This window comes from Canis lupus, chromosome Y (assembly GCF_048164855.1).
Source record: "Canis lupus baileyi chromosome Y, mCanLup2.hap1, whole genome shotgun sequence".
Classification (NCBI taxonomy): domain Eukaryota; kingdom Metazoa; phylum Chordata; class Mammalia; order Carnivora; family Canidae; genus Canis; species Canis lupus.
In genome coordinates, this window is record NC_132877.1 from 7,342,188 (window position 1) to 7,367,082 (window position 24,895).

Below are 24,895 nucleotides of genomic sequence, written 5' to 3' on the forward strand. Positions count from 1 at the left end.
TTAGAGACATATTTGCATGAATCTTTCTGGGTTCTTTAATTGTATGCCACTGACTTAACTCTCCCTTTGTCTGCTAGATACAATTTGAGCAGTTAGCATATTTTACTCTAAGTTTTCCAATACACGAATATATTTATTTACATCTTATTTCTTTCAGAGCTGTATAATTTTAACATAACTGCTCTATGTGTTTTATAATGTTTTACATTTAACTATTTCATCATTTTAAGGGATTTAAAGAGAATATCTTAAATTTCACATATGAACTCACTACTATTAAACAGAAACATGATTTTTTTAAAGTCAATCTTTTATTCTCCAACCTTGGTTTTTTATATGCCTTTGGAACTATTTTTTTTAAAATTTATTCATGAGAGACACACACACACACAGAGGCAGAGACACAGGCAGAGGGAGAAGCAGGCTCCATGCAAGGAGCCCAATGCCGGATTCAATCCCGGGACTCCAGGATCATGCCCTGGGCGGAAGGCAGGTGCTAAACCTCTGAGCCACCCAGGCTGCCCGGATGTGGTTCCTTCTAACAGAGAGACCAAAATACACCCAGAATCAGATGTGTTTGTCTGTTCTCTTCACCTCTATGATTATATATGTGTATGTATATATTTTAAGTCTTTTAAAATTTTCATATATAGTGTTACATTCTATCTTTTCGTTGTATTTAATTTTAGTTTTGTACAAATATAAGTTTTTCTTTCTTTACAATTTTAGGATCTAATTTTCGAACAGATCAAAATACACACAGGATTCAGTGCATTTCTCTGTTCTGTCTGATTATATTCTAAAAAACATTTTTTTCCAGTTTCAGTTCTCTTCTGATTTCTTTGGTATATATTTCTCTGGGGTCGTTGTTGCCTTTTTTAGTATTTTGTTCTCTCATTCATCTATTCTTCTGTGGATAGAATGCAAGATGGAAAACTCACCTCAAAAAAGAGAATAAGAGGCAGTACTCCCTGCCAGCAACCTAATCAGTATGGACAAAGTAACATGTCAGAACTAGAGTTCAAAATAACAATTATAAAAATACTAGAGGGCTTGAAGAAAAAAAAGCATAGAAGACACAAGGCAATCCCTTTCTAGAGAAATAAAAGAACTAAAGTCTAATCAGGACGAAATTTAAAATGCTGTTACGGAGATGCAGTCACAAATGGAGGCTCTAACTATAGGATAAATGAGGCATAAGAGAATGAGTGACACCAGAAAAAATGATGGAGAATAAAGAAGCTGAGAAAAAGAGAGATAAACAACTATTAGATCACTATGGGAGAATTAGAGTGGTAAGATATATACTATAAAGCATAACAATATTAGGATAATTGGGGTCCCAGAAGAAAAGGAAAGAGAGAGAGGCAGAAGGTATACTGGAGGAAACTGTAGCAATAAATTCCCTAATCTGTGGAAGGAAATAGGCATTGAAGGCTAGGAGGCTCAGAGAACACTCCATGAAAATCAATAAATGTATGTCAAGACCTTCCACAGTAATAGGGAACTTACAAATCTCAGAGACAAAGAAAATCCTGAAAGCACCTGGGGAGAAGAGGTCTGTAATCTACTAGGGCAGAAACGTAAGGCTGACAACAGATCTCCCCTCAGACACCTGGCAAGCCAGAAAGTGCTGGTATGATATATTCAGGATATTAAAGGAGAAAAATATGCAGCCAAGAATATTTTAACCAGGGCAGCCGGGTGGCTCAGCGGTTTAGCACTGCCTTCAGCCCAGGGTGTGATCCTGGAGACCCGGGATCGAGTCCCATGTCGGGCTCCCTGCATGGAGCCTGCTTCTCCCTCTGCTTATGTTTCTGCTTCTTTCTCTTTGTCTCTCTCTCTCTCTCCCTGTGTGGTGTGTGTGTCTCTCATGAATAAATAAAAATTTTAAAAAAATTATTAAAAAAATACTTTAACCAGCTAGAATCCCATTCAAATTAAGGACAAAAGAAAACTGAAAGATTTGTGATCACTAAACCAAACCTGCAAGAAATATTAAAGGGGAGCCTTTTTGTGAAGAGAGAGTTCAACAGTAATGGAGACCAGAAGGGAACAGAGACAATATACAGAAACAGTGACTTTACAGGTAATACAATGGTACTAAATTTGTATCACTCAATATTTAATCATTACAGTTTACTCAATGGTTGGGTATTTGCCTTTGGCTCAGGTTATGATCCCTGGGGCCCTGGGATCAATTCCAACAGTTCTCTTCTGATTTCTTTATTATCCCTAAAGTGGATATACACTAGTGTGTATCTTTAGTGCAGGATCCCTGCAAGGAGCCTGCTACTCCCTCTGCCAATGCTCTGCCCCCCTCTCTGTCTTTCATGAATAAATAAATATCTTTAAAATATTTTTTTTATTTATCTGAGAGAGACAGCAAAAGAGAAAATGAGCAGGGATGAGGGGGAAAGAAAGAGGGAGAGGCAGACTCCCCTCTGAGCAGGAAACCTGATGCTGGACTAGATCCCAAGAATCTGGGGGCATGACCTGAGATGAAGGCTAACTGACTTAGTCACCCAGGTGCTCTTAATTCTTCTTTAATTTCTAGGTTGCCCTATTCATTGTTTAGTAGGATGCACTTTAATCTCCATATATTTGAATTCTTTCTAAATGTCCTCATGTGATTGATTTCAAGTTACAAAGCATTGTGGTCTGAAAATACGCCAAAAATGATCCCAGTCTTTAAGTATCAGTTGAGCCTCGATTGTGACCCAGTATGCGGTCTATTCTGAAGAATGTTCCATATATATTGGAAAAGAATGTGTATTCTGCTGCTTTAGGAAGAAATGCTCTGGATACATCTGTAAAGCCCATCTGTCCCAGTGTCATTTAAAATTTTATTTCTTTTTTTAAATTTATTTTTCTTTTTACATTTTATTTATTTATTCATGAGAAAATATAGAGGAGAGAGGCAGAGATAGGCAGAGGGAGAAGTTGGCTACCCATGAGCCTGATGTGTAACTTGATCCTAGGACCCCAGGATTATGACTTAAACTAAAGGCAGATGCTCAAGAACTAGCCAAGAGAATCTAACAGTACGTAAAAAAGGATTATTCACCATGACCAATTGGAATTTCCTCCTGAGGGATCCCTGGGTGGCGCAGCGGTTTAGTGCCTGCCTTTGGCCCAGGGCTCAATCCTGGAGACCCGGGATCGAATCCCACGTTGGGCTCCCTACATGGAGCCTGCTTCTCCCTCTGCCTATGTCTCTGCCTCTCTCTCTCCCCCTCTCTCTGTGTGTGACTATCATAAACAAATAAAATTAAAAAAAAAAAAAAAAAAAAAGGAATTTCCTCCTGAGCCACAAGGATGTTTCAATATCTTCAAGTCCATGTGACACACCACATTAAAAAAAAAGAAAGAATAATGGGCACCCTAGGTGGCTCAGCAGTTTAGCGCTGCTTCAGCCCAAGGAATCCTGGAGACACGGGGTCGAGTCCCACATCAGGCTCCCTGCATGGAGCCTGCTTCTCGCTCTGCCTGTGTCTCTGACACTCTCTCTCTCTCTCTGTGTCTCTCATGAATGAATAAAAAAAAATCTTAAAAAAAATAAAAAAGAAAGAAAGAATAAGAACCATGTGATCCATTCAATAGTTCTAGTCTCAGGAATCAGACAACAAAAAGAAATAAAAGGCAACTGAATTGGCAAAGAAGCCAAACTCTCACTCTCCACTGATGATATACTCTACTGGAGACTCCACCTCCAGTTTTTTTAAAAACATTATTTATTCATGAGAGAGACATACAGCAGAGACACAGGCAGAGGGAGAAGTAGGCTCCCTACAGGAAGCCCGAAGTGGGACTCAATCCTAGGTTCCCAGGATCATGACCTGAGCCAACGGTAGATGCTCAAACAACGGTAGATGCTCAAACACTGAGACACTCAGCTGTACAACCCCCCCGCACCATCTATCTACATTCCAGCTCCAAATATTTGGAACTCCTACCAGAATTCTGCAAAATGGCAGGATATAAAATCAATGCACAAAAGCCAGGTACATTTGTAAACATTAACAATGAAACAAAAACAAAAACAAAACAAAACAAAAAAAGCAATTAAGAAGTCAACCCATTTACAATTGCACCAAAAACCTTAAAATACCTAAGAATAAACCTAGCGAAAGAGGCAAAGGATTTGTACTCTGAAAACTATATAAAACTCATAAAAGAATTTGAGAAGACACAAAGATATGGAAAAATGTTCCATGCTCATGGATTCGAAGCACAAATGTTGTTAAAATGTCTACACTACTTAGAAAAATCTACAAATTTGATGCAATCCCTATCAAAATATCATGGTTATTTTTCAGAGTTGTAACAAATAACTCCAAGATTTGTATGGAACCAGAAAGACCCCAGAGAGGCAAAAATAAAAACCAAACTTGGTGGCATCACAATTCTGAACTTCAAGCTGTATGATAAAGCTGTATTAATCAAGACATTATGGTAATGGCACAAAAACACATAGAGAATAGAGAACGCAGAAATGGATCTTCATCTCTATGATCTTCGACAACGTGGAAAAGAATATAAAATGAAAAAAGACAGTCTCTTCAACAAATGGTGCTGGGAAAATGATGGCTAGAGAATGAAACTGGACTATTTTCTTACACCACACACAAGCATAAACTTAAAAATGCATGAAAAACCTAAATGTGAGACAAAAATACATTAAAATCCTAGAGGAGAATAAAGGTAGCAGCACCCTCTGTGATCTCAGCTGCAGCAACTTCTTGCCAGAGATGTCTCCAAAGGCAACGGAAACATAAAAATTATAAAAAAAAAAAAAAAAAAAGGGGGGGGGGCGGATCCCTGGGTGGCGCAGCAGTTTGGCGCCTGCCTTTGGCCCAGGGCGCGATCCTGGAGACCCGGGATCGAATCCCACATCGGGCTCCCTGTGCATGGAGCCTGCTTCTCCCTCTGCCTATGTCTCTGCCTCTCTCTCTCTCTGTCTCTCTGTGTGACTAGCATAAATAAATAAAAATTAAAAAAAAAACAAACAAAAAACAAAGGCCATGGAAACAAAGGCAAAAATGAACTATTGGGACTTCAATATGAAAAGCTTTTTTTGTAGAACAAAGGAAAGTAAGTTGAAAACAAGTAGACAAAACCAAAAGACAACTGACAAAATAGAAGAAATTTGCAAATGTATCAGATAAAAGGCTAGTATCTAGAATCTATAAAGAACTTACCAAACTCAAAACCCAAAGATCAAATAATCCAGTCAAGAAATGGGCAAAGGACATGGACAGATATTTCTCTGAAGACTTACAAATGGCCAAAAGACACATGAAAAAATGCTCCATATCACTCAGCATCAGGGAAATACAAATCAATACCCCAGTGAGGTATCACCTCACACCAGTCAGAATGGCTGAAATTAACAAGAAAACACAGATGTTGGTGAGGATGTGGAGAATGTAGAATCCTCTTACTTTCTTGGTGGGAATGAAAGCTGATACAGCCACTTGGAAAACAGTATGGAGGTTCTCAAAAGTTGAAAATACGGCAGCTTGGGTGGCTCAGCGGTTTAGCGCCTCCTTCAACCCAGGATGGAGTCCCGAATCAGGCTCCCTGCATGGAGCCTGCTTCTCACTCTGCTCGTGTCTCTGCTTCTCTCTCTCTCTCTCTGTGTGTCTCTCATGAATAAATAAATAAAATCTTAAAAAAACAAAACAAAACAAAGTTGAAAATAAACCTACCCTATAACTCAGCAATTGCACTACTGGGTATTTACCCAAAAGGTACAAATGTAGTGAGGAAGGGGCATTTGTACCCCAATGTTTATTTTATTTTCAAAAAGATTTTATTTTTTTACTCATGAGAGACACAGAGAGAGAGAGAGAGAGAGGCAGAGACACAGGCAGAGGGAGAAGCAGGCTCCATGAAGGGAGCTTGACGTGGGACTCTATCCCGGGTCTCCAAGATCACAACCTGGGCCGAAGGCAGCGCTAAACTGCTGGGCCACTGGCGCTGCTCTGTACCCCATTTTTTATTTTTATTTATTATTATTATTTTTTAAATTTTTATTTATTTATGATAGTCACAGAGAGAGAGAGAGAGAGAGAGAGGCAGAGACATAGGCAGAGGGAGAAGGAGGCTCCATGCACCTGGGAGCCTGACATGGGATTCGATCCTGGGTCTCCAGGATCGCGCCCTGGGCCAAAGGCAGGCGCTAAACCGCTGCGCCACCCAGGGATCCCTGTACCCCAGTTTTTAAAGCTAATGTGCACAACAGCTGAAGTATGAAAAGAGCCTAGACATCCACTGACAAATGAATAAAGAAGATATGGTGTGTGACACACACACACATGGAATATTACTCAACCATCAGAAAGTATGAAATCTTGCCATTTGCAACAACATGGATGGAACTCGAGGGTATTATGCTAAGCAAAATAAATCAGAGAAAGATAATTATATGATCTCACTTATATGCAGAATTTAAGAAACAAAACAGAGGATTATAGGAAAAGAGAGGGAAAAATAAAACAAGAAAAATTCAGAGAGGGAGATAAACCATAACAGATTCTTAACTCTATGTAACAGACTGAAGATTACTGGAGGGGAGGATGAAGTTACTAGATGATGAGCATTAAGGAGGGCATATGATGCATAAACACTGGGTGTTAGAAACAACTATTGAATCACTGACCTCTACACCTCTAAAACTAAAATACACTGTATATTAAATAATTATACTTAAATAAAAAAGTATTCAATATGTCATTGGTATAATCACAAATAGTTATACTGAAATAGATTCATATATGTAGGTACTAAATGGAATAAAAGAAATAAAAGATTATTCAAATTATATTGGAATAAGGTAATTATAATGGTAAAAAAATCCCAACACTTCTGTAGCAATATATATGAAAATCAACTAGAAATATTTCAGACAAAAAATTAATCTATAAAGTATCTAGAGGGCAGCCCGGGTAGCTCAGCGGTTTAGCACTGCCTTTGGTCTGGGGCATGATCCTGAAGACCCGGGATCGAGTCCCACATCAGGCTCCCTGCAGGGAGACTGCTTCTTTCTCTGCCTGTGTCTCTGCACCTCTCTCTCTCTCTTTCATGAATAAAGAAATGAATAATAATAATAAAAAAAAGGATCTAGAAATAAGAAAATACACGAGAATACTTAACATGCCTCATGATAGGAAAACATATCTTAGGATGCAAAAAGAATCTTAAAGGAAACAGACTTCAAAATGGAAAATAAAATTACATATGATAGCAAGTGTCTGTGTTACGTGTGTAGTGGTTTCTATTAAGAAAATACAAGGAGGGATCCCTGGGTGGTGCAGCGGTTTAGTGCCTGCCTTTGGCCCAGGGCGCGATCCTGGAGACCCGGGATCGAATCCCACGTCGGGCTCCCGGTGCATGGAGCCTGCTTCTCCCTCTGCCTGTGTCTCTGCCTCTCTCTCTCTCTCTTTCTCTGTGTGACTATCATAAATAAATTAAAAAGAAAAAAAAAAAAAGAAAAAGAAAATACAAGGAAATCTTACAGTTGAAAAAAAAAGAAGTTTAATTCTAAGAAATGAGCAAAACTCATCAACTTGAGCACAGTTTATTAAGGGAGACATAAATGTCAAGTAAGAAAATAAATGATCATCCAATATCTGTATTTATTAGGAAAATAAAAATTAAAATTATGAAATACCATCCTACATTCTCCAGGGTGTAAAGATTAAATGTGTAAGATTTCTTTTGTGAAAAAATCAAGTATTGGGAAAGATGTGGAACAAATGAGATGTTACATAATTCCAGAAGAAAATGAATTCAAACAAAACTCTGGAAAACTCTTCAGATTTTCTTAGAGTTATCTTACATTTAATCTATATCCCAGCAACTCCACCTCTAGGTTCTTCCTGAACAGACATCATAATTTTAGTCCTAAACAGTCTGCTTATGTGTATTCAGAGCAGCTCTACTCAAACTGCCAATACTTAGAATTCAAATGCCCATCTTTAGAACAAATGATAAATTAGGATATTTATTCAGTTGAACACTAATTGCAATAAAAAGTAAATCCCGGATAAATCACATAGCAATAAAGATTCTCAAAAAATATTCTCAAAAATATTATGTTAATTGGAGAATCCAACCACAAAATAGTACACACATTGTCATTTCTTTAGTATGAACTCAAAAGAAGTTAAACCAATCTCTGGTGATACAAATATTAAAAGTGATTAACACCGTGGGTCAAGGACTAGGGAACTGTCTGAAGAGAAATGTACTATGTCTTGATTGGGATGGTTAGGTAGGTATACACATTAGTCAAAAATCTTTGAATTATATCTGCATGGTTCTCTCTACGTAATGTCACTTCAAAAAACATTTATTTATTTATTTACTTATTTACTTATTTATTCATTTATTTATTCGTGATAGATGTAGAGAGAAAAGATAGAGGCAGAGACACATGAGGAGGGAGAAGCAGGCTCTAGGCTGGGAGCCTGACGCGGGACTTGATCCTGGGACTCCAGCATCGCGCTCTGGCCAAAGGCAGAATCCAAACCGCTGAGCCACCCAGGGATCCCCTCAAAAAACATTTATTAAAAAACCCCAACTACATATATGGAAAGTAGTCCTAATTATAGTAATGGATACATGGTAAAATACAGTAAACCTATAAATTCACTTTATACCAACATCTAGTTTTTTTTATTTTTTTAATTTTTTTTTACGATTCACAAGAGACACAGAGAGAAAGAGGCAGAGGGAGAAGCAGGCTCCATGCAGGGAGCCCGACGTGGGACTTGATTCCAGGACTTTAGGATCATACCCTTAGCTGAAGGGAGATGCTTAAATGCTGAGCCACCCAGGCATCCCCCAACATCTAGTTCTTTGCTTTGGTGATACTTTGATTTGACCCAATACTATAACCATGAGGAAAAAAAGGGCAGGGAATATAGGTTCTCTCTGCCATCTTTCCAACTACCTGTGACTGTATGTATTTCAAAATTCAAAATGAAAAATATACAGCGGAACAGTTGAAAAATGTAAAATGAAAAGTTACATGCATGTGCAAAGATTTATAACTTAAATATAGAACACTTAAATTCATTTATTTATTTATTTATTTAAATTTTTTTTTTTTTTTTTTTTTTTTTATTTATGATAGTCACAGAGAGAGAGAGAGAGAGAGGCAGAGACACAGGCAGAGGGAGAAGCAGGCTCCATGCACCGGGAGCCCGACGTGGGATTCGATCCCGGGTCTCCAGGATCGCGCCCTGGGCCAAAGGCAGGCACCAAACCGCTGTGCCACCCAGGGATCCCTAGAACACTTAAATTTAAAAGACACTAAGGTACAGATTAAAGATTTACAGATTTTGACTTATTGTAATTTTTAAGTTTAAAATTTTTATGAAAACAACTTGAGAGATTTTTAATAGCTTTCAGAAGGCAAAATTGAGATAATCTGAGAAGTAAATTATTCTGGTTTTGGGAAAAACAATACAACTATGTTATCAGCGTGGGAATTGTCATCCAAAAAAGTAAATTGTTAAAAAAATCTGTAGCATCCTGAAAAACCAATGGGATTGGCAATTTAATGCACAAAGAGCAGTGCTTAATAACAAACAAAAATATGTCACACAATCAAAAGTGTTACAATTTTCAAAAATTTTATGTTATGTCCTCATGATCTAAACTTTCACTAGGTACTCCTGATATACATGTATATCACTTGGTGAATGATAATATTCTCTTATGAGAAATCAAGTAATATAACATTAGACCCAAAACAGGAGATTATCAGAAGTGTCATAAAGAAAAAATTAACAATGTTTTTGTTCTTTTCCTGAGAAACAGAAACATTGAAAACAAAAGTCCAGAAAGAAAAGTACCAAATGTAATATTGTTTACATATAGTTCCTTGCGAGAATCTGCATGTACATAATACACTTTAAGTACCAGCCTTTCAATCTCTTGTTATATAATACACACTTTAAAGAATGTTACTAAACAATTATGAATTGTAAACTTCTTACCTAGAAAACATTCTTCCAAGTTTCTTAACAACATATTAAAAAAAAATCATATGCATTAAGCTTTGGTTTAAATAATTGTTAAATATCTCTATCACATATTTCAATAAACACAAGACACTAAAAAAGCATGTTTAGAACAAAAATGATCACCTGACTAGTTTGAAGTTCCCTTTAGTCCCTGGAATATCTGTAGGAAACTCATCAGGTGTACTACTTCCACAGGATCTATAGCATTCTGGCCGAGGACAACTTGCATCATCAAGTTTATAAATCTGAAAGTTTTAGTGAAAAGGTCAAAATTGCCATCTGTATATTTGACAATTTTTAAAAAAGATCTTATTTATTTATTCATGAAAGACACAGAGAGGGGCATAGACACAGGCAGACGGAGAAGCAGGCTTCCTGTGGGGAGCCCAGTGCAGAACTCGATCCCAAGACCCCGGGATCACCACCCAAGCTGAAGGCAGACGCTCAAACAGTAAGCCACCCAGGCATCTCTATATTTGACAATTAATGTAAAATAGTTTGTTTGCACATCTTACATACCTTGGCATTAGCATATCCAAGCTTAATTGTAATATTTCTTTCCAGTTCATTTTTGAATCTGACAGTGTGAACTCCAGATATAGCTTTTACAACTGTAGATTTTCCATGAGCAACATGACCAATTGTACCTACAACAAACAAAAAATAAATCTACATGCAACCAATTACTCCAAATATTTTAGTGTAGTTACAGAAACAAAATGCATAACTCACTTTAAATATGCCACTCTATAAGCAGTAATGAATTAATTTTTTCCTTCCAGTTACTCTTTCTACACAAAACTTCTCTGAAACAAGACCATAGAGAAGGTTCTAAATTCCTGCCCACCTTGTGTAAAAACATTCAGTGCAACACAAGCTACTTTCTATTTTTTAAAGATTTATTTGTTAATGAGAGTGAGAGGCAGAGACACAGGCAGAAGAAGCAGACTCCCCTATCATAAATAAATAAATCTTTTTTTTTTTTTAAATATTTTATTTATTATTTATTTATTTAAGTCACAGACAGAGAGAGAGAGAGGCAGAGACACAGGCAGAGAGAGAAGCAGGCTCCATGCACCGGGAGCCCGATGTGGGATTCGATCCCGGGTCTCCAGGATCGCGCCCTGGGCCGAAGGCAGGCGCCAAACCCCTGCGCCACCCAGGGATCCCAATAAATAAATCTTTAAAAAAAAAATGACACCAAAAAAAAAAAAAAAAAAATTCACGCATCATGATAATCTGAAAATACTTGTAATTATAGTAATTAAATAACATAACACATAACATTTTATTTTTGATGATTTTGATTCTCAATAGGTTTTAGTACATGTAGACCCGAAAATAGTGAAATTTTACAATCCATCAAGTAACTTCTCTTGTAAATGAGGAAGGTGACAATTAAGAAACTATTTACTTAATAATAGCTTATATATTAAGACTTTTAGAAACCCTGTTGAGAATAAAAATGTATTTATTAGCATTTTCACAGCTTTCTTACGTTTGGTGTATGTATAAGGAAGGTACAACCTTATCCTTAGAATGTACTATTTTTTCATGTGTCTATGTTTATAACACCTCTTTAATACGGTAAAAAAAAATTCACTGTTTCGAAGGAACTTTATCAGGTGCTTTGCTGATGGCTCAAATACATTCCCTGCATATTTGAATCCTACAGTACAATAGATTAAAAAGAATTCTGGGAGAGCAAACACCTTCGGACTTTAAAAGTTTAATAGTCTATGAAATCACTTCGGTTACCTATGTTAATTGTGGCTTGTCTGCTGATAACTTCCTGAGACAGTGGGGTCAAGTTGGTAACATCCTGCAACGAAATATTTAAAGTACGTCACATAATAGACACCAGGCACAATAGACACTGTGATTTCGCGGTTTTTCTCCATAGCTCGCCACAATAAATTCAAGTGCTTCCGATTAAAAAAAAAAAAAAAAGCCTTTTTTTGTAAAAACAGTCTTATTTCAGAGACAGGAGGGCAGGGCTAACACATGGTAAAAGCCCTTCACGCTTAAAACAGAGACTGCGATGTCTACTAAAAAATTCGAAAAATCAAGGCCTCAAATTTTAGAAGTCAGGACGAAGGAGAGCGTAAAGTAGTGTATTCAGATACTTAAACGGCCAAACGTTAAGCTGTTTAACATTGCTTCCTCAGACATTCCGAGGTAAAAATCTTATTGACATTTAAAACCAGGGCTTTTCAGCCGCATACTTAGGAGTCCCTAGTTCCCTACGATCTCACGCCCGCAGGCTGGTCTGGCTGACCTCCGGAAGCGCAGACGACAGTACAAGTTTACTAAATTTGGATGAAGGGCTTTACTCCTAACCCATGATTCTCCTGAGCTTACTCCGTATCCTTACATAACCAAATCTTACCAAGGTGGCGAGATCCTGACGGGAAAGATGTGGTTGTCCGAGAGTCACTCCAACCTCACCCCCCGCCATCTTGCTGCAAGAGGAAGGAAGTCACCTCGACAGCTCTGCGACCAAACGCAGGTCCTTTTGTGTGCGACGGGGAAGCGGAGGCGATTAGGTAGACTATGGCGCACGCTTGAGATAGGAGGAAGGCCGGTGCAACAGGGCCCTCGCTACTTAGACTTTTTTCCACTTCAGTTTACATCGTGCTTGCAGTCAGACTGACTAAAAAATTAGGGGTAAAGTTTCGTGATCTATTCGTCCCCAATCTGATGGATATTTGTGCAGGCACTAGTGAAGCCAACCCCACAAGGTGAGTGATGCAACTGACGCTCTCGCTGACCATTTCCGCTATGCGGGAGGTTGAGAATGTAGGACTTTTCTTTGGCGTGTGATTCTGAAACAGGAAAGTTTTCTCTGCTGAAATTGGTAATTTAACAAGGCGGTATGTGTTCGGGCCTGCCTGCTTTACTGCGACTGGGTGCTTGACCGCGACAATGCCGCCCAAAGCTGCTAACGCCCACGGAGTTGCTCATCCCTTGCCTTTGATGGGAGGATGATTTTTAAGAACGTTTCTAGTAAAGGACTCGAGCTAGGGATGGCAAAACTAAAGTCCATATGTTTTCAGATTTCTAGGTAAATGCACATCACGTCTTAACACTGCATTCAGTGTCATAGAGAGCCCAACGCTTTGTAAAAGACAGATTAAACAAATACATATTTTAAATAGAAATATTACTAAGTCGGTATTTAACTTCTACAAAAATTAGCTCTACTTCATTGAATTTTTAAGAGTTGAAAATAATTGGAAAGTACAAAAAAATACTTGGAGGAAGCTAGAATTTACTTACCTAAAGCTCTTCACTGTTTTTTGTCAGATCTCCCAAGATTGTTAGCTGATCGCTCTTAGGAATTTAATTTTAAAACTGTTGTACAATCAAAGTGGGTCCCCCTTCTGAGTTACAGACAGAAACTACATCAGATAGTTGCCTCAACAGTCACCTTTGCCTCCCTGAACAGAGGTAAGCACACCCTTTTATTAGGCCTTGAGATGAATATTCAGAGAGATTTAGTACTGTAATTGTTCCTGGAAACTGAACACTCTTAATAGAATTTCTGAAAGAACGTTTTATTTCAGCCCAATTTAGGACAACTACCCAGGAAACTCAATCTTCATAAAGAGGAAAATGCTCTTACAAGAAACATTTTGTGTAGGATTAGATATATTTTTTTTTACATAAAAATATAAAACTTGTTAATCAAAGGATGTACCAGAAAGTTACATTAAGTTTGTAATATATGCAGAACTGTATGATCTTAGTCTTAATGGAACCAGGTTGGTTTTACTCTTCATATCTTTGTATACAGGGTCCTTTTTGCTTATTTTCTTTAATGACCCAGATGTACAATGTGTGCTCAGGGCAAAAATAGAGCCTATGCTTGGAGATTTTGCTGAGTGATTGTCAGTTTGGTAAACATTGCAGTATACTTTCCTTTTGCTACCAGGAGTAGACTTTGCAAATTTTGAAATTTCCTTTTTTGAAATCATTTACCCTGTTTGGTCAATAATCTGTCCGCAGAAAGCATTGACAATCAGTTAGTTATATGTTTTATGCCCAGTAATATCAAGGTCACTTGCTTGTCTGCCCTGTGTCCATCAACTCTTTGTTGCTGGATATGAATGTATATATTTTTTTTACTAAAGCTCATTTAAAAATAAAAAATAATAAAGCTCATTTTTCGAGCTTGGTGGGAAGTTTAAAAATACATGTGTTTTATCAAGTGTACCTGACAAAAATACTATATGTGCTTGATTAAGATTCTGTAGTTTTCTATTTCATGGAGCATTTATAACAAAGGTTCATGCATAGTAAGAAAATTCCAGTAAATACAATTTGAAGGAACTAATGCGATGTTAGAATAGACTTAGAGAAAAATCCAAAGAATCTTTTACATTTGTATTGGTAAAAGGTTGATATTTATGATTATTCATGAGGAAATATAGAGCATGCATATGAGTAAATATATATGTAACATAGGTCTCATGTTTATCTTGGTGGACTTAAGATCAACTGATGCAGTTTCAGCTGAAATCAGTCCCTGTCATCAGGACATTGTAGGAAAAGGGGAGGGTTATGGGCATGCTGTGAAGGGGTGGTATGAAATTGCTCTTTTTTAAAAGATGTTATTTATTTATGCATGATAGACACACAGACAGAGGTAGAGAGTAGGCAGAGGGAGAAGCTCCCCTGAAGGGATCCTGATGTGGTAGTCAAACGCAGGACCCCAGGACCATGACCTGAGCCAAGGGCTGACCCACCCAGGTGCCCCTTAAATTGCCATTAAATACTTATCTGTTACCTGTAGGTCTTTGTTACTTCACAGATTGAAACTACATCAGTTGACCTTAAGTCCAGGCCTTTGCAGAGGCTAGTTTTGGGTTTGTTAGTGGGGTCTGAAAAGACACAGTAGCTGATTAAGGGAAATGTTTCTCTGAAAAACAAGCTTTAAATTTTCTGCTACTTTGTGATATGATGTGGAGTCTGGGAGCAGATAGTCAAGAAATAATTCTTGTAATGTTTTTGATGTAAAAAAGGTGTTTTTATTAAAGCACGGAGACAGGACCTTTGGGCAGAAAGAGCTACATTGGGGTTGTGTGGAGTGATTTTATTACTGGGAAGTTAATAAGGATAGAATAAGTCTGTAATGAATTTGAAGTAAGGTTTCCATGACTTTGAGGGCCTAGTTATCTGATATTAAGTTATATACCCCTGTCTAGTAAATATATATATTTATCTTCTATTGTCTAGTAAAATAATAAAACAGTCATAAGATCCTTCAGGTCTGTATCAGTGGGTTGTATGTTTGAAGGATATTTGCTGATATACCTGGGGGGCTGTGTAGAGATAAAGGAAGTTGCCAAAGAATTGTCATATATGTTAAACATTATTTATAGGATCCTGGAGATCTGGCTGTTATCAAGCTAAGGTTGTTTTTTGCCTTTAGGAAGTTTCAACATTGTAGTAGTTGTGCACTCCTTAAGGAAGGTCATTCTATCCCTGTTTGAAGTATTGTCAGTGGGCTGCAAGTTTTAAGGAAATTTAATCTGAACGACTTCTTTTGCCTTTGTTCTCCAGTTTCAACCTCATCAGTCCTGTGGACATAGTTCCAGTTCTTTCCTGCATTATGATGATTTCTTAATCTTGAGGAACTGGAATGATTACAACTCTAGTTACTTCCTCTTGGAATGGTACACAGTTTTGGACTTTGACAGTTCTGTTCTTGACCTTATATAAGAAGTTGTTCCATATTTTGTGAACCAGTCTTGGTGTGATTCAGTTAAACAGTTCTCTTTTAGAAGGTGGCCCTGTAGGCGGCTTTCAAAGTTAGGCCTATGCTGTATAAGCAATCAGGCAGTCAATAAGAGGCATTTCTATGGAAACAAAAGAAAAATACAGATTAATGATTGGAGCAAATTTTAAACCTATTGTCTGAAACCCAAGTGCTGACTGGGAGATTTCTAGATGCTGATCATCCTCAGATGGAGTTGGGAGCAGACAGCAGCAGTCTGATGGGTTTTCCTGATTTGTAGTCCAGATATCTCTGGTAGGAAAAGGGGAGGCCTATTAAGTGGCCAAAGAGCAACAGGCATGGAAACTGTTTTACATGAGTTATTCTGGCAGTTTCTCTGTGTTGTGCTATTGTTCTCTAGCTATTGTGGCAGTTACTCATGTTGTCCAGCTTCACGCTGCAGGGCTTCCAGAAAAGGGGCAGTTTTAGTCCTTAATGATCCTATGTCAGGAGAATGGGACCAGACTGGAAAACTTTGTTTGGAGAATCACAGCAAGATATTTGAGGAAAACAGAATAATTCAGGACCCAGCCCAGTTTTATAGGCAAACAAGAAAACACAGGTAATTCATCAGAACTAGAATTGAAAATCTACAAAGGTTTTTTTTTTTTTTTAAATGTTTTAAGTCAGAGTTTTATTTATTTATTTATTTTTTAATTTTTATTTATTTATGATAGTTACAGAGAGAGAGGCAGAGACACAGGCAGAGAGAGGGAGAAGCAGGCTCCATGCACCAGGAGCCCGACGTGGGACTCGATCCTGGGTCTCCGGGATCACGCCCTGGGCCAAAGGCAGGCGCCAAACTGCTGCGCCACCCAGGGATCCCTACAAAGGTTTTATTAAACCTTTGAACATCTACCTGTGTGTTTTATTAAAACCCCCCTTTTTTTTTTTTTTTTTTTTAAGATATGAACTTTATTTTCTCTCCAAAAACTGGGAGTGTTAGGCCTGTGTGTTTGGGGATGAATGCAGCAGCCTGTGTGTTCATGCCCTAGTGTTTGCTGGTATATGTGTGAATGTAATACAGGGCCCCCAGCTTAGCTACCTAGGCTAGCTACCTAGCGCCTAACGTATGGCATTACACAGCTGTGTGGCCAGGGCTCCAGCAATATGCTGGACAGCTGGACTTCCCTGGGGAAAGATGGTGAGAGTAGGCGCCTGTTCCTCAGTGCAAGTGCCCTTGCCCTGTTTTCCATTGAGCACAGGGTGGCTGGCAGCAGTGGAATTTCAAGAGAGCATTCTTCTGCCTTTGAGGAGCACCAGGGCTATTGCCATGGGTTTTAAGCATTGGAGTGTGACTCCTGGAGCCATGTTGGGGTCTCTATGCCTCAGGCCCCAGGTTGGGTTACTGTAAGTAGGGTGGCATTTTTTGAGTTTGATCATTTTGACAGCCTCTTCATATGAGGGTGGCAGTGTGGGGATATACTTACTGTAGGCAGATGAAGTGATGGAGTTGAGGTCCAGCTCCTTAACAAGTGGAGGTAACAGATGCCCAGGGATTGCATGGAACTATAGAAAGTCACAGTGCTGTGCATGTGGTGTGTTATAATTGTCTGTAGGGCTGACAGTTGGGTGGCAATGCTGAGGTGCTGGTGACAAGTATGGCTGGGTGTGTGTGTGTCCACTTTTGGAGTCAACAGAACCAGACATAGCCCTGCATGGCAGCGTTGGAACAGCAAGTAAGATAAGCCTTAGGTAGACACAGGTCTAGGGGCACGGCTGCCATCAGAGAAGCCAGCTGCTCCAACTGCAGTAGTGGTAGGAGTGGTGGTTGCAGTCTAAGACTGGTTTATGGGTGTCCCATGATGCTCTGTGTATGCTTAGGGAGACTGAAACTTAATTTCTTTCTAAAATCGTTGTTTCTGGGATCCCTGGGTGGCTCAGCAGTTTAGCGCCTGCCTTTGGCAATCCTGGAGACCCGGGATCAAGTCCCGTATCGGGCTCCCAGCATGGAGCCTGCTTCTCCCTCTGCCTGTGTCTCTGCCTCTCTCTCTATCATGAATGAATAATTAAATCTTTAAAATAAAATAAAATAAAATAAAATCGTTGTTTCTAGGGAGCCTCGGTGGCTCAGTTGTTGAGCACATGATGCTTGATAGCGACTCAGGTTATGATCTTAGAATCATGAGATTGAACCCTGTGTGAGCTCTGTGCTCAGCAGGAGGTCTGCTTTCTCCTTCCTCTCTCTCGGCCCCTACTCTGGTATGCTTTCTCTCTCCGAATATATAAATAAGTCTTTTTAAAAATAAACGAAATCTTTATTTTGGTCAAAGTACCCAAATTAGGACTAATTTGTAAAACAAAGGAAATTTTAACAAACTTGGGCCAATTACTTATATAAATGCAAATGAATAGTGATTGATGGCACAAGCTTTCTAAAATGTGCTTTGCTGGTACTTTTCATAAATATTCTTAGACTGAACTTTTAATAGTCTCTCAAAAGGCCAGAAGCCAAACCAAATACTTGTCATCAGACTTGCTAGCTATACCTATACATTTGGGTGAATTCCTTTCTTCTAAGATTCCCCCAAATATCCTGAGGTTCCTGCACCTGCCAGGAAGAGACCTTTACTTACCTGGTAAGGCTACTGGGAACTCTATAAGCAAGATAACAGGCCAGCAGTTCAAAGGAGTTTTATTGTCTCAGTAAATTCAACTTCCTTAAAGCTGTCTGGTCATATCTTAGTCAATGCATGTCTCTCAAGGCATTCCCAGTGGTGTCCTGTCACAAGGAGAACTGGTTCTCATTGAACTTAAGCACATTACTATGATTGCCTTCAAGGGAGAATTCAGATTAGGAGAAAACAAATATTTCAGTTTGTTTACAAAGGAATATATATATTTTTAAATTTTTTATTTATTTTATTTATTTATTTTTGAGAGAGAGCATGAGCAGGGGAGAAAGGTAACCCCAGGCTTCCCACTGAATAGGAACCCCAACATGGGGCTCTGTCCGAGGACCCTGGGATCATGAACTGAGTGAAAGGCAGATATTTGACTGAACCACCCAGGCGCCTCACAGAGGAATATTTTATCAAATTGTTGTGTTAGTTATCTTAAAAGATTTCCTTAAATCTGAAGAGCAAGGATGCCTGGGTTTCATTTGGCTAGTGCTAATCTTTTGATTTCCACTCAAGTCATGATCTCAGGGTCTTGAGTTCTGGCTCTGCACTCAGTGAGGAGTCTGCTTTTCTCCTTTTCTCTCCATTTTTCTAAAATAAGTAAATCTTTACAAAAATCTGGAAGAACTAACAGTAGAGGATAACTGATGTCATTGAAACTGCTGTTTTCAGTGTATTTAGTCCTATGTAATTAATTCTTGTTCTGTTTCAGTGTAGTTTTTTTTAGTAATTCTAGAATTTCTTACCAAGTTTAGTTGTATGTTCTTAATCAAAAATCTCTTTTCTATGCAAAATGAATAAATCTTTTAGAATATGTAGAAGTAAGAATGAGAATTTTATTATTGAAGCCCAAGTTAGGATACCTGCCCAGGAAGTAACACATTTTCAGAGGGAACAAAACTCCACAGAATGATTTTTACAAGATTATATACTTTTACATCTCACAAAAGCTCAAAAAATTATAGATTAGAATATAGGTAGGGATCATGAGTTGTATCATACAGAAATGCAAGTAATAGGAGTGCTAATAGATATCTGAAGGAAAAGACTTTTCTTTAGGCTGTTCGTTCACAAAGCAAGTGTACTATGTGTAGTGGGCCCAAAATAAGGTTTTTGGTTTGAACAAAGTTTGTATATAGTCATACTAACTTAGAAATCTAAAATGGCTTCCCTTATATATCAGGACTATAGAGAGTTTCTTTTTTCCCTCTCATCATTAGCCAATTGTGAACTGTCTGTTTTATCAGAATTCTTAGGATTGGCAAGTTTATGAATATATTTAATAACTTGTGGAAACATGTCTTTTCATAGTATAATTTTCAGTAAGGTATAAAAGTCATTTGCTAGCACACTCAAATTTATTTTTAGTTTCTCTGCAATAAGATAAAGAGGGGCATGCCTGCATGGCTCAGTGATTGAGTGCCTTCATTTCAGGGTATGATCCCAGAGGCCCCGGGATTGAGTCCCACATCCGGCTCCTTAAGGGGAGTCTGCTTCTCCCTCTGCCTATATCTCTGCCTCTTTCTCTCTCTCTCTCTCTCTCTGTCTCTCATGAATAAATAAATAAAAAATCTTTAAAAAAAAGACAAAGACAATCCTATGTTTATTTATTTTATTTTTTATTTTTATTTTTTTTAAAGATTCATTTATTCGTGAGAGACAGAGAGAGAGAGAGAGGCAGAGACACAGGCAGAGGGACAAGCAGGCTCCATGCAGGAAGCCTGACGTGGGACTCGATCCTGGATCCCGGGATCATGCCCTGCGCCAAAGGCAGATCCCCAAGGCAGGCTGAGCCTCCAGGTGTCCCACAACCCTATGTTTAGAGAGTTTTTTAAAAAAATTTATTTATTCGTAGAGACAGAGAGAGAGAGGGAGAGACAGAGAGAGAGAGAGGCAGAGGGAGAAGCAAGCTCCATGCAGGGAGCCCAACGTGGGACTCGATCCTCAGTCTCCAGGATCACACCCCGGGCTGCAGGCGGCGCTAAACCGCTGTGCCACTGGGGCTGCCCCAATCCTACGTTTAGTAACTAACTAAATACTTCAGTGTTTTGTTGTGTCCAATGAAGTTTTTTTTTTTTTTTTTTTAAGATTTTATTTATTCACAAGAGACTCAGAGAAAGAGGCAGAGACACAGGCAGAGGGAGAAGCGGGCTCCCCGAGGGGTCCTGGGGATCATGCCCTGAGCCAAAGGCAGAGACGCTTAACCACTAAGCCACCCAGGCATCCCATGTCCAATGAAGTTAGTCCAATTGAGATTTTAACTTGTTTTATATTTAATGCTGATAAAACTAATGGCATGTCTATTTTATTTTATTTTATTTTATTTTATTTTATTTTATTTTATTTTATTATTATTATTTTTTGGCATGTCTATTTTAATTAAATCAACAACCTTGAATTTTAATTTATCAAAGATCATCTCAGATCACACGAACTTGAAAAACATTTGGGCCAGTTCTTCTCTTTCTGAGTTTTGGAATGCCCATTTTTTGTAAGTGCTTGCCTTTAAGCCAATTAAATAGAGCTCTTTTACAAATTAGTTTTAGCAATACCATCCAGAGATAGAGAAAATACCTCACATTTATTTCACAAACAGACAACATATATACAAACAGGATGCAAAAAAAGCTGCCTTTTACTTCACTAATACCTGTGGTAGGACATTAAAGACCTAATTTCCAAATATCCCCCTTTTACTAAAACAAATCTAACACAAGATAGCATTATAATTTATGGACCCATGAATTAGTTTTTTTCTATTTTAATTTGGAATATGGCCAGTTTTGTCCAAAGATACTGAAAGTTGGAACAGCCCAGAGTGCCTCTTGTGAACATGGATTCCTCCTCAACAATTGGGCTTCATGGACTGAACCACATGGCCTCCTGAATTTGGTTGGTTAGTCTTACTACCTACTTTCTGTAATTGTGCAGGCAAGGAATTAATGCACACATGTCAAAAACCATTTGGGCCACCTGAGACTCAGCTTATCCTTGGTTAAGTAAGTACTTATCCCATTTAAATAAGTACTTGCAAGTTGAGACTCGTATGTACTATATCTATAGCTTCCAGAGTTTACTATGGGTAGTTACTGGTTTTCCAGGGATAGTTCTATTCTTTGACACATGGTTCCCCATTTCTTTTAATTTCAGTTTGAGTTTTAGGATAAGACTTAAATAAAGTCTAAGGATAGTAAATGTGGTAGATCCAGAGGATGCTGCTTTTGTGTATCACTTCCAGAGGACTGTGGTATGCTCTTTCATGTGTCTCCCAGCAAGGTCTAAATTCATCAAGGTGTTGCAGGGTCAAAAAATGAATATTATGGACAAAAGGGTGAAATGAAATGAAAGTTTATTAAATGAAGGTGAGAACAGAAGAAGAAAGCTGTCTAGAGTGAGAGGGATCCAAATGGCTTGCCATTGAGGGTTTTTATGGTCAGTCTTTTATAGAAAACTGACCAGAGCACTTGGAAAATATCTTGCCAATAACATGTAAAACAAACATGGTGGATTTGTAAATATCATGAAAATATCCTATATATATTTGGAACAAACATGGGGGAATTTTTTATATTTCCTTCTTTCTGGCTAATATCTCATATATTTTTCTACACTTGGTATTTCTGAGTCTGGTTACAGAGCCTTCTGTGTGAGCCTTGTCAGATAGCCCCCTACCTGTCTCTCCCTACCCAACCTCCTCTGTTCCTTACTCAAGGGAGCTTGGAACACTGGATGATCAGTTCTTATGTGTGTATCCCTGGACAAACTAATCATTAATTACCTTATGAAATGGGAATTGCCTATAAAACCCCGAGGCATCTATAGGAATATGCTCAGGCACTTCTGCAATTCTTTCAGTTACCTGAAAAGCACCAGTTCGCTAGAAGGAGCAACTCTTCAGAGCCAAATGATTCAGTCTTTCATATTTCCAACCACAAAATTTCTTCAAGCTTCAAGTCCATAACACAAATTAGTATAATGCTAAGTTAAAATAGCCAACCCATCAACTCCAATCCCTGTAGGGGTTATTCCCACCTAGACAATATTACCAATAATCATCACAGCTTGAATAAAAGTCAGGACCTTCAACTCAAATTGAAGAGGTCTGGATTTCAGGAGAACTCACCAGATACAGCTGTAAGGTGCTGAGAGGTTGGAAGTTTCCAAAGGGCCCATGCTGGTTCTGAGCACTGAGTTCCAGATGACCTACAAGTGATCTCAGGTGAGTTGCTCTGATATCCTGATGACTATGATGAGAAATGTCAATAGAAAATTAACATATATTTTATTTTATATTACTTATTTTTTATAATAAATTTATTTTTTATTGGTGTTCAGTTTACCAACATACAGAATAACACCCAGTGCTCATCCCATCCAGCCTTGATATTTTGACTGATTTATCCAAATACCTACTAGACAGGTCCATTTGGATATTTAATATGTATCTTAAAGTTGATTTTGCCCAAACTGAATGCTTGATTTCCCCTGCCTCCCTAGATCTGCTCCTCTTGCAGTATTCTTTATTTCAGGAAATGATAACTCTATCCTTCCATGGAGTTGCTTAGCCAGAAACTGCTTTTATCCTTGAGTTCTCCCTTCCCTTCTACATACATCAAGGAAAGGCTGATATTTCTACCTGCAAAATATTTATGAAGTCAAACTGCTGATCTCCATTCTGATTTGTGCAGAAGTGACTGTATACTTTAAAGGCAAAATGAGAGAACGAGGGAGGAAAGCAACTGCAAACTAAGGCAGACACTCAACCACTGAGCCACTGGGTGCCCAGAAATATTTTAGATGTACTCGGTATATAAAATAAATAGCTATCTTGTGAAAGATAATAACTGCCCCTTTCTTTCTTCCTTTTTAATTTTTTTTTTTTTATACACAGGCATTTACATTCCTTATATTCTTTCCCCAACCTCCACTAAAAGCTGGGATCAGGGCCTGTTTTATTGGAAAGAAGAGAAGATACAAGCACAGATTGGAAAATAAAAGTAGTCCCTCCCAAATGACCAAATATTTGACTTAAGAATATGGTCAGGAGATCCCTGGGTGGTGCAGCGGTTTGGCGCCTGCTTTTGGCCCAGGGCATGATCCTGGAGACCTGGGATTGAGTCCCACATCGGGCTCCTGGTGCATGGAGCCTGCTTCTCCCTCTGCCTGTGTCTCTGCCTCTCTCTCTGTGACTATCATAAATAAATAAAAATTAAAAAAAAATTTATTAAAAAAAAAAGAATATGGTCAGGAAAGTAAGTACCTACGAAATAATGCATTATATAGTAGTATGTAATGGGGTATTTAACCTGTTTGTATTTAATTATTGGTAAAGGTAAATTAATATCTGCCATTATGTCCGATTTCTTTGCTTTCCTTGTTTGTTTGTTTGTTTTTTTTCTTCTTTAAAGATTTTATTTATTCATGAGAGACAGAGAGAGAGGCAGAGACATAACATAGGCAGAGGGAGAAGCAGGCCTCAGGACTCCATCCCTGCACTGGGATCACGCCCTGAGCTGAAGGCAGATACTCAACTAAGTCACCCAGGTGTCCCTATTTTTTAAATGAATAATTGAAGGAATCTTGGAAAACCACAAATATTTGGAAACTAAACTATGACTTTCTAAGTCTATAAGTAAGAAAAAAAATGACATGAAGAAATTAGAAATTGTTTTGAATGGAGTGAAAATGAAAACAATGTTTCATAGGTGCATGGGTGGCTCAGTTGAGTAAGTTCTCTTATTCTTGATTTCAGCACAAGTCATGATCTCAAGGTGGTGGGATCCAGCCAGGAGTTGGGCTCCCTGCTCAGTGGGGAATCTGCTTCCTGTCTCTCTCTCTGCTCCTCCCCCTGATTTCACATACACATTTTCTCTTTCTCTTTTCCCGTGTTTCTAAAATAAATATTAATTAAAGGGTTAAAATTTATAAGGTGCAGCTAAAGCAAGACCTAATGAAAATTCATAGTATTAAATGGATATGTGAGAAAATAAAACTTTATTAATAATTAAATCTTTTTTTTAAAAGATTTTATTTATTTATTTATGACAGACAGAGAGAGAGAGAGAGAAAGAAAGAGAGAGAGAGGCAGAGACACAGGCAGAGGGAGAAGCAGGCTCCATGCAGGGAACCCAACGCAGCACTCAATCCTGGGTCTACAGAATCACACCCTGGGCCAAAGGCTTATTTATTTTAAAAAGATTTTATTTATTTATTTATGAGACAAACACACAGAGAGAGGCACAGAGGGAGAAGCAGGTTCCATGCTGGGAGCTTGACGTGGGACTCTATCCCGGGTCTCCAGGGTCCGGCCCTGGGCTGAAGGTGGCACTAAACCACCTGGGCTGCCCTACCTATTTTTTTTAAATTAGAAAGACTTCCAACTCCTATCCTTCTTAAATAGGTGCAAAGATCCTATCAAAACAGACAAACCAAACCTAGAAACATATAAAAAAAGATTG

The 24,895-nt window shown here is 38.3% G+C and overlaps 2 protein-coding genes across 4 annotated transcripts in view; one reads left to right on the forward strand and one right to left on the reverse strand.

The window, feature by feature from the left end:
• LOC140629101 (eukaryotic translation initiation factor 2 subunit 3, X-linked-like) overlaps positions 1-12,724 on the reverse strand; it is a 41,263-nt gene extending 28,539 nt beyond the window's left edge. The window contains exons 1-4 of one of the 2 annotated variants that reach the window (XM_072818545.1): positions 12,427-12,668; positions 11,796-11,859; positions 10,557-10,684; positions 10,161-10,282 (exon numbers count right to left, since the gene is read on the reverse strand). In XM_072818545.1, coding sequence (XP_072674646.1) covers positions 10,161-10,282; positions 10,557-10,684; positions 11,796-11,859; positions 12,427-12,495 — 383 coding nt within the window. In that variant the 5' untranslated portion in view covers positions 12,496-12,668. Of the gene's footprint in view, positions 1-10,160; positions 10,283-10,556; positions 10,685-11,795; positions 11,860-12,426 lie in introns of both variants that reach the window. The other variant, XM_072818546.1, reaches the window with a different exon arrangement.
• Positions 12,416-24,895, forward strand: part of LOC140629100 (protein WWC3-like) — a 253,207-nt gene continuing 240,727 nt past the window's right edge. Inside the window, exons 1-2 of one of the 2 annotated variants that reach the window (XM_072818543.1) lie at positions 12,813-13,101; positions 13,344-13,487. Coding sequence is in view for 1 of the 2 variants with exons in the window: in XM_072818541.1 (XP_072674642.1) it covers positions 12,738-12,778 (41 nt within the window). In the remaining variant the exon portion in view is untranslated. Of the gene's footprint in view, positions 12,779-12,812; positions 13,102-13,343; positions 13,488-24,895 lie in introns of those variants that run through there. The other variant, XM_072818541.1, reaches the window with a different exon arrangement.